The 11,135-nt window shown below is 25.8% G+C and overlaps 1 protein-coding gene across 1 annotated transcript; it reads left to right on the top strand.

Moving 5' to 3' along the window:
- Positions 1-3,898: 3,898 nt before the first annotated feature.
- Positions 3,899-9,745, top strand: LOC105828628 (zinc finger protein 665). The gene is made up of 4 exons (XM_012667084.3): positions 3,899-4,344; positions 4,836-4,973; positions 6,465-7,897; positions 9,241-9,745. Exons 1-4 carry the CDS (start codon positions 4,189-4,191, stop codon positions 9,728-9,730), a joined length of 2,217 nt encoding a protein of 738 aa, XP_012522538.1. The 5' UTR covers positions 3,899-4,188; the 3' UTR covers positions 9,731-9,745.
- The last annotated feature ends 1,390 nt before the right edge of the window (positions 9,746-11,135 follow it).

The raw sequence follows: 11,135 nt of genomic DNA on the forward strand, positions 1-11,135 counted from the left end.
TAATCACATTTATGACAATTAAGTTTTATATTTTATAAATTATAATTAAGAATGTGCAACAATTACAATTTTTTGAAAGTTATTTAATATAATTATACATAATGCGTTATATATAATTATATATAAAATACGTTAATATATATTCATGTATAATTATATATAATTATATATACTTTTGTATATAATTATATATAATTATACGTATCAAAAATACTTGTTCTGTTTCTTTAGTGCTGCATCTAAACTCACAATCTAGTGTTGTTAATTTCTGTGATAAACACGCAGTGAAAGAAGGTAAAACTTTTTAACTAAAAGTTTCTTTGACAATTTTGGCTTAGCTTAATTTTGGCTAAAATTTATTTATTTATTTATCAATATAAAAGAGAAAATTTTAATTGAGAGAGTGTGTAACAAGCGCGTGGAGGCTCAAGGCATGTTACGCTTTTGCCTATTTTGGCCTCACACTTTTTTATAAGGCATTTACTTAAACATGGAATAAATATGATAGTCAATTAAATGCCTTCTACCGCAACATCTCTCAAGAGAATATAAAGCAATTTGTAAGCATTGCTTTGAAACAATTAGTTATATACAAGATCGCAAGTTTAAAAGCCCACATAGAAAAATTATCAAGACAAATTATCGATGGATCAAACGTAAGTATATATACAAACATTAACTGATTCAGGTATTAAAAAATATAAATTAAATGTAGCAGTGAAAAAATTAATAATTAACTAAAAATCTAATGGGTATAAGTTTTCTTTAGAACACTTATGTTCTAATTAGAACTAAAATTCGCGTTTTTTATTATTATATATATATATATGTATATATCGATTATATATTATATTTAGAATAGGAGCATAATAAGAACCTAAAATTTTTATATCGAATATTTTTTATTGCAGTAATATTTATTTTTACTACTTTTTTTACTTAAAAAAATTTTTTCATAATATTCTTTTAAAATTAATAAATGTATTAATGTATTAATAAATTTATTTTATTGAAAAGGACATTTATTATTAATCTTAAAAGAGAAAATATTATTAAAAAATTTTTTAAGTAAAAAAAGAAGTAAAATAAATATTACTGCAATAAAAAATATTTGATATAAAAATGTATATATAAATATATATTATATATATAATTATATATATATATATATATATATATATATATATGATACATTTCTCATAAAATTTTTGACTATATATGTAATGTTATAACATACTAGAATACTAATTATTATAATTCGTTGGATATAATATTTTTAACAAAGCACGATAATGAAGAATAAATTTAAAAAATGTTACATTATAGCGAAATTTGTGATATGTTATAACTTTTTTTTATCTTAAAAAAGATTTAAAAACCGGGAGTGGTGGTTATTATAATTGTCAAATAGTAATTTTTAGAGAAAAGTAGATGGAAGATTTTTAAACCTTATATATTATATAATACTTACGTATAATTTTTAAATCTTATATATTATAATATACTTGTATTTTTTAAGTATTAAAAATACTGCTTTTTAATACATTGTACGAAGAAATTATTTAATTTTAAATAAAATTATAACAATATTACGGTAAATGTCTAATAGCTGCTGGAAGGAAAAATCGATTTTTTTCAATATTAATTAACAAAATTACTATAAAAATAGAATATAGAAATACTTTTAAGAAGGGGCAATGCTTCAAAAACAACTTTCAATAACAAGTTATAGAAATACCAGATTATACTGCCGCCGATAGGGGGTGCCCTGGGCAGAAGTGCAAAAATATGATACCTACTTTGTTGAGAAATAACTATGTCAATTAAGTCGTAACTTATCATCAAGTGAGTGCTGGAGGGAGGGCCGAAGGCCTCCTTGCATCATAAACATAATTTTTAAATAATTGTTTAAAACTTTTAGATCCAAAGAGATTAAAATAAACTACAGCAAAAATGATTTAAGACATGTCATTTTCTACGATAACAGGCACACAAAAGAAGTTGTCTGCGCTAGAGGACTGAGTATATTTCTGTATTTTTATTCTTATGTTTTTGTCATTGATTAAGAAAAAAGAACCAATTTTTATGTTTAGATAACTTTTAATTGATATTGTAGAACTATAAATATCTATATATTATTCTAACTTAATATTCTTATGTTTTGTTATTTGTTCTGTTTCAGATGGCAACAATTCTTTTAATTTTACCGTTTCTGCATATAAAATGCTTCTCTCACTGAGCCGCCGTATGTCAAGAAATTTTAAACGTTAAATTGTCTCTTGTAACCAAATTGTGCAGACGCACCTTGATTTGCATATTTTAATATTTCTGACGGAAGTCTTCAAAATTAAGTTCTTCAAAATTAAAAAAAAATATATTATGGAAAACTATAAAAAATATTAATTGTCAACAATCTGAAGTTCTATAGATTTTTTAAAATGCTATAATAATTTACATAAATGTGTTAGAATTTGAATATTTTTGTAAAGGGGAATTTTAAAGAAAGTTCTCTAAATATGAATAAAATAATGTTTTATGTAAATTTTTAGAATGTATGTTTTTTTATAAGGTCTATTGGCATGTTCGCTAATTGATCCGATGCTTAGTAAGAGTTTTAGTAATGTCTTTAATTGACTCCGATTTTTTTAGTTGAACAGTTTAGTAAATTTCAATACATTTTTAATTATAAATAATTGCTTTACTATAAGTGATAAGTATTAGTATCAAATCAATTTTTTAAATTAAATAAGTTGTAGTTAATATAATTTTATCATTTCATTTAATTTTGTAGTTAAAAATATTGATTTATAAAATTAATTAGAATTAAAAATTGCATGCATAAATAAAAAGTTGTGTTTATATTAAATCAGTTTGATTAAAAATTTTTGAAAAGCATTATTTATATGAATTAAAATATCTTAATTTTTAAAAATTAGCTAAATAATAAATTATAATATTATTGCGATCAAAAATTTTTCATGTAAAAGTATGTAAAAATCTGTAGAATTATGTATCAAAAATGTCCATGCAAAATTTTACATTGTATATTTTTATTTAATTTTACATATTTTTATGTAATTTTATATAATTTTGATATAATTTTATAGATTTATACATACTCTTCTATAAAAAAATTTTTGCCGGGGAAAAAATTGCTTATTTACAATTATATATAATTACATATAATTATACATAATTATATTTATAATTATATATGGTTACATATGAATAATTCTTTCTCAATAAAAAATGTTTCATGTAAAAGTATGTATAAATGTATGTATAAATTTGTAGAACTATATCAGAATTATATAAAAGTATATAAAATTATGTAAAATTATATAAAAATATACAATATAAAATTTTGCATGGACATTTTTTGATATACATAATTCTACAGATTTTTATATATTTTTACATGAAAAATTTTTGATCGGGTGGTATTATATATTTAATATTTGATTTATATATGTATGTTCATACATATATTCTTCTCGTGTCTATGGTTTTTCTCACAGAATTTGGATCAGATCGCTTTATAGCACGACTCTTATTGGGTCTTTAGCACAAATACAGATAGCCAATGGTCCGGCTATTTTTGTACTTTTGTTATCGACAAACTTTGCCCCAAGGTTCGAATCCAAGCTATTAAACCTCAAAACAAATAAGACCCAGCTCCATAACTTAGTTTAACTAGATTTTAATTAACTCTTATGCAATTAACTAATTGATAAACAAATTAACCAATAGGAAAATTTTATATAAAATAATGGTCAAATAGCTCGGATTCGAACCTAGGGGCAAAGTCTGTCGATAACAAAAGTACCAAAATTAGAAATCTCGCTCATCTCGCCACAGATTATTGGTTATCTGTCTATTAATTTGAGGTCTTTAGAAACATCTGAAGCAACGAAATGACAATTCTCAGGTTCCTCTCTGGTCATCTGTGTATACTTTATTGGAAAACATCTACCCACTCACTAGTTATAGAATGCAGAAGGTAATTTGACTAGGGAAGTGTTGTGATATATACAACCTTAATGAAGCTCGGAAGCTTACCCATTTTCCCAGTCAGCTGGAGTCTGTAGTTTAATGTAACGCGAGTGTTATATTGTGATCCAATGATAGTTCTGCAAGATTGTTTGCCGTTTCTGTTGTCTTGCTTTTCGTGATTATTTCAACGTCATCATGTCGTGGCAAAGTCCGAGCTCGGGGATTGATTCCTTTACGAATAAGTGTCGCGCGTGCATGAAGGAAGGTGGCAAGATGTTGCCTATGTATGATGATAATATCATCAGCAAGATTAATCTGCCATACAAGCTTGCGCAGCTCACGTCCATCCAGGTAAATGTTTGTTTATTTCAGAATATTGCGCAACTTTTTGTACGATAACTTGCATAAAAAGTTACGATGATACGAAATTACTGTATCTAACCTCAACAAGTGTTTTAACAAGTCTCTAAAGTCAAACGTTATAGTCACGTAATTTTTGAAGGGAGGAGAGAAAGGGAAACGTGAAAACTGACAAAGTTTTCCATTAACTTCGGTGATAAACATTTTCACTTTTCACATTTCCATTCTAAAGAGAAAGTTGCATGATCTCTGGCCTTAGTCATGTCCACAGATGGCTAATATCTAATACAGTAAACAAAGTCTAATTTTATCAATTGTCACGATAAATTTGATTAATAATTTAATGTCAAAAGAGTAATTTTTTGTATTATTCACTAATTGAGATTCGATGAAACTTATTTATGTTAACTCCGAGAGAAAGTTATTTTTATTACCATAAATAGTTTACGGTATGTGTTACATATAAGACTTTTTTTCAACAGATTGATAGATTTGATGGACTGCCCAACATGCTTTGTCCGAAATGTGCTTATCGAACTAATATTTTGTATAACTTCAGATTAGAGGTACAAGAGTCAGACAAGAAACTCAGAATGATACGTGAAAGTCAAATGTGCAAGGTATAGTAGGATAAGAAATAAATATGACATATATATATACACATATATATATATATATATATATATATATATATATAAGTTCTTCAGTTTTTTAAACATAATATAATAAGAACGTTGAATTTGAGAATAAGTTTATGATTAATCTGAGAGTAGTTATGCACCAGTTATTTTACCACTTTTTTGTTTTTTATTAATATCTTTTCATTTATTGAAAAAAAATTTTTATATTATATAGATTTTCCTTAATATTTTTTCATGTACAATTTGGATCAATAGTGCAGATATGCTTATTTTTTTGTAAAGATATAAAATTAGAATTGTAAGATCTTTTAATATATAATTTATTATTAGTTCTTGTCTTTAGTTTATACTGGATCTAAACGTATAAACCAGTTATATTAAAGATTTATATAGCAGGTGCAAAACTGCTTTATCTGCTGAATGTAGCTATTTGTGTGAAAGTATAAAATTCCTCCATGGTCACAGTGGGATGTACACCCCAAGTAATTTTTGAGTCTAATTTATGCACTCTAAAACTCTAGGTTTAACGCTAAATTTGACTATTATATTTGCTTATTCTCACTATTTTAATTATAAAGAGATATTTTTGAACTCTTTAATAATGTATCAATACCAGTCAAAAGTTAAAAAATGCAAATCCAGTAAGCAAAAAATCATTGCTGCAACGTTATTATAATGTTATTCACTAACACAGTAACGTTTCCAAGTATGTAGTTCTTAACGTTCTATACAACATTATTATGACATAAGATTTAATAAATGTTTGAAAATTATTTTAATAATATTAGGATATCAATGTTATTAAGTAATATTTTTAAAATATATATGAAACATTAAGTTACAATGTTTAAAAAATTTATCTAAAGATCAACATTTCACAAATGTTGATCAATGTTTCTTGCTTACTGGGAAATAATTAATGAAACCCCAAAAATGTCAGTGGGGTGTGACACTCTATGGTGACTAATATGTTACAAATTCAAATCATGGAGGATTAATTACACAATTCTTTAATATATGACGTTATAAACAATTTATGGCTACATTGCTTATTAGATTTAAATAATTATTATGAATAATTATTTTTAAACTTTTCCACATTAATATTCATTAATAATATAAAAAAACATTCTAAAGTAGTAATAAATTACTATTTTAAACAAACTATTTAATTTTGTTTATTATTATTTTACAGATTGCTATGTAAGCTCTTGTAAAAAAATAGATGTATCATATGTATAAATAATAAATCATGTAACTCCTCATATTTTTTTAAGTTAAAAAAATTTCTCAATTTGTAGTTTAGATCTGTTAAATGAGTTATACAAGTAAATTTAAAATATTCTTTAAGTATTCAATAATTTTTTAGCACTTACAAAGATTACTCTATAAATTGTGTGTTTAAAAGCATGAAATCATAAAAAATGTGTTTTTAAATGCTTATATGACATTTATGCTTTTTTTTTTTAGAAAAAAGAATTAATTGAAGAAGATAGTGGTATGCTAGTAGATGAATCCTTAGAATTAAATATGTTAAGTGACAAAAAATCTATATACAGTGAAGATACTTTTGACAGTGTCAACATTAAAACAGATAAAAAGGTTAAGCAAGAACAACAATATGAAATGGATGTATCTGAGATAATTGAAAATGACAGGGATGATGACAAAAAGAGTTCACAGTTAAATGAGCTTTTTTATAATATTATACAAGAAACCAACGAGGACCAAATGGATGTTCATTTGGTAAAAACTAGTATACCTGAAGAAATTTCGAAAATGTTTCCATCAGAAGATGTTACAATAATGTATATATCGAAATCTGCGATTGAATCGATGCCAGAGAACACCTTAACACTCGAGCAGGAACAAGAAGAAATCGAAAATGGCAATAATATATTTATCACTGAAGAAGTGGAAAACCTAAATGAACAAGAAAATTATGAAGAGGCTTCAAGTAATATGTACATTTCTAGTCCAGTGGAACCTAATGCAACCGAAAGGAATAAATGCGCTTATTGGGAAAATCAAGATACATCAATAATGATAAATGTTGATGAACAAAAACAATATGATGACACGATACAAAATGAAAATAAAGAAACGAAGCTTAATGAGAGTAGTTCGAACACTGAACAATCCATAAGAGTAGAGAATAGTGATGGATCTGATTCTGACTACTTTGTCGATGGTAAAGACAATATATTAGGCAGTGTGAGCGATGCGGTTATACGAATAAAAGAAGTTCAGCAAGAAAATGGGATTGAATATCAATGCACGTTGTGTCTACAGAATTTTGATCAACTGACAAATGTATTGTTACATACTATCGATAATCACGTCCCTGTCAGCGGACCGTTCTTTTGTATGGTGTGTGAAAAGGATTGCAAGAGCCTTCGGGAACTGCGAACACATGTAAAAACACATAATGGCGAGTTCCCGTATTCCTGCTTCCTTTGTAAAAAGGCGTACACCAGAAAGAGATATCTGAAAAGACACATGGCATGCCATCCAAACTTTTCACGGCATCGCTGTCTGAAGTGCGGTTGTCGTTTTAAATCAAAATCAGAATTAGAGACTCATGCGACGACGCATGAATGCATTGCACCCTATGTCTGCAATCAGTGTACACGTGTATTTAATCATAAAGGCAATTATAAACGACATTTAATCAGCCATTTAGATCCTCAGGGTCTTCATTTACCTAAGTATCCATGCAGTTACTGTGACAAACGCTTTCCTAATAATCGTACATTACAAACGCATATACGTGTACACACTGGTGAGAAGCCGTTCCAATGTGACATTTGTTTCAAGTCATTTTCACAACGAGGCAACTTGTTGAACCACTCAAAGATACATTCAAATCCTCGCAGCTATACGTGCGAAGTCTGTGGTAAAAGGTTTGTTGCATATGTATTTGCAGTTTGATACAAATAACGAAACTTGAAGGTAGACATAATGATGCAGAAAATGTGTCATAATTAAAAAATATAAATTTATATAATTTAACTCTTTGCATACACACTTATTTTTTCAATCTTTGCATATACACTGGGTGATTGCCATCCATGGCAATTTTCAAACAGTTGTATTTTTTTAAATATTTAAATTAAAAACTAAAATTCTAAAAAAAATTATAAATATATGTAATATTTATAGAAAGTATTTACATACTTTTGGTATTAAAATTTAAGAAATTTTATATTGAAAAATTATATTTTGTGATAAAAAAAATTTATTTTGCAGTTTTTGATTTTTTTTCTATTTATTATGGTACTTAAAAAGTACAGAGCACTGAATTTTTAGGAATCAGAAAATTATAGATGGTAACCATTCAATGTGTATACAAAGGGTTAAAGGTATAAATTTAAAATTAAAGGATTTTTACAGAAACTAAACAAGTCTGAAGTTAAATTTTTAGAAAAATTCTTTAATTTAAATTTCTCTATTGAATAAATATGCATTTTTAAATTATATTTAAGAACAAAGTTATAGCTTTAATTAATATTTTGAAGATTTGTTTAAAAGATAAAATAAAAAACTTGACTTGTTTGATTTTTTAATGTTATATTTTACTGCCTATTTATTCTATATTATTCTATAATATTTTACAATTTACCTTTTTTGTAAAACATTAATAAATAAAGATGATAAAGAAAGAAATAATATTTGATGTACAAAGTAATATTTTCTTTATTTTTTATTTGCAAAATTTTTTGAAATTATTCTTAATAAAACTTTTTATATTTTTCTTTTTTAAAATATAATTTTTCTCCATCTATAATATGTATAGGAATAAAGTTTTAGACTTTGAATATTTTTTAGACCTATTAAAAAAAAAAAGAAATTTTTCTGGATTTGTGATTCTTGTAGAAGTTTTATATTTACTGCCTATTTTTATGTTTATATTTTTTTTTTCTGTGTAAATCATGCCAAAACAAAATGGTTTATGATGTGGCATTATTGATAAAGAATGATTGACACAATGATTTAAGAAAAATGAACTTAGTTTTCATAGACTCAATTATATATGTTGTGATTTAAAAAAGTAACTGTATTAAATGTATTATTATATTACACTGTTCATTAACATTTATATTGTATTTTAAATAACATTTTAGTATTTTTTTTGTAATTTTTTCTAGATTTTGGAATTACATTTTTTGTTATAATGATATCTACTATATATCTTATTGAATAAATATAACATTACGATGTTAATGTTCTTATGTGATTGTTACAGCTTCAATCAACGTGCCACATTACGAGATCATACATTATTGCATACAGGTGAAAAACCCCACGTATGTACTGTATGTGGAAAAGCATTTACGGTTAGCGCGGCATTGAGGAGGCATATGTTTAATCACACTGAATGCAAGCCATTTAATTGTGAAAATTGTGGCATGGGATTTGTTGGCAAATATGATTTACGACGACATATGCGAGTGCATGAGAATCGACCAAAAGAAAAGCGAAGAAAAAACGCAAAAAACGCAAAAGCTAATTTTCTCGAAGAGAAATCAGAAGAAAGTTATATTGCATTGGAAGAACCAGATACTGAGACTGTGATCATAGCAGTAGCGAAAAAGGAAGAAGAAGAAGAATACCTTTTACCAGAAAACATTACCCCCGTAATGTCTCAAATCGAATCAGAAAAGGAAAATGAAAATGCACTGTTTAATCTTCAATCTTATAATTCAGTTTTATACAATACAGTTAGTAGGTCGTAGACCTAATAATAGTGACACTGTTTTATTATTAGTAAACACATTTTTCTTTTATTTACATATATAATATATTATATATATATATATTATATATGTAACGCAGTTATTTTTTTCTTCTTTAGTTCGCTTCAATAATGATTACATATTTAAATGCAGCAATAGAATTTGCACACTTTATTATTAAGTTATATCTTTTTTTTTAAATTATTAGATAATTGAGTTTGTACATAAATCTGTTACAATTAATTTTTGAAGAAATTTAATTTTTGAGATTTTTAGTGCTAGTATAAATAACTAGCTGTATAACTAAGTAGAAATATATTTAAAAAATAGCCCTTGATGTAATTAAATTTTTCAAAAATAATTTTATGAAATTTTATGAGAAATCTATACAAATAAGGATTTATTTCGTAAATTTAATTTTTTTTAATAATTTCTATTTACATGGTATAGTAGAGATGTGCAAACAGTTCGAATTTGAATCGAATCACAGTGGATTTAATTCGTGTAAATCGAATGTAAAGCAAGCTACAGAATGGGCGTGAAAGACTTATCTTGCAATAATCTTACGCGATTTACGTTTTCTTCTGCCTTGCTTTACGACGATTACGACAAAGCATTCATTTCTACTATCAATCTAAGCCGGTTTCGAGTTCTGAACAACTAAAAGAAAGAGACGTAGGCTGATATTTATAGTCGAATTCTATTTCAAGATAGTCTTAACCTTTTCAGAGACGGCGGATAGTAGTATACTTCCTATCTCATTTTCTTTGGTCTTTTTCATATGACTGAGGTCTGTTATATTGTATAATCGTGAAATAAGCAGTTCTATACTTGTTAATTAGAACTATTGCACTACTATACGAGTTTTGGATCAATCATGCATTTTGCAATTATTAATAAATAAACAATGACAAAAAATGCCTTTTCACGATAAATTCGTTCTAAAAGCCTGTTGAATGTAAATAAACTTCCAGATTATAATTTTAGATTCTAGAGATGATGAACTAAGTCATATTAAGTTAAAGTTACAGAAAGTATATTGTTATTATTTTTTATTGAACAATATATATTGCAAAAATGTTATTTTTGGAAAATAAAACTGATTTATTCACTTAATTTATAAGTCAGTTGTATAAAATTTTATACTTAATGATTATTTGGGTTGCTGATTATGAAAATGACTTGAAAAATGTAAAATTTTAAATGGTGGCTACAAGATATCAAATAAAATAATTTCAATAATATCATTCCGGGAATTTTATTCTCGAAAACTATGCATTTTAACGAAAAACTAAAAGAGACCTTTCTTATTACAAATGTGTAGAATACGGCTAGATTTTTTAAATCCTAGAATTTTGAATTTTTATTTTGACATCCGCCATATTGAATCCGTTATTTTGAATTT

The sequence above is a fragment of the Monomorium pharaonis genome, chromosome 4, assembly GCF_013373865.1.
Source record: "Monomorium pharaonis isolate MP-MQ-018 chromosome 4, ASM1337386v2, whole genome shotgun sequence".
Taxonomy (NCBI): Eukaryota; Metazoa; Arthropoda; class Insecta; order Hymenoptera; family Formicidae; genus Monomorium; species Monomorium pharaonis.

Coding starts and splice junctions, on each gene's coding strand:
- LOC105828628 (XM_012667084.3), top strand. CDS start 4,189: ATGTCGTGGCAAAGTCCGAGCTCGGGGATTGATTCCTTTACGAATAAG. Junction 4,974..6,464: donor GTGAAAGTCAAATGTGCAAG/GTATAGTAGGAT, acceptor TTTTTTTTTTAG/AAAAAAGAATTAATTGAAGA. Junction 7,898..9,240: donor TGCGAAGTCTGTGGTAAAAG/GTTTGTTGCATA, acceptor TGATTGTTACAG/CTTCAATCAACGTGCCACAT.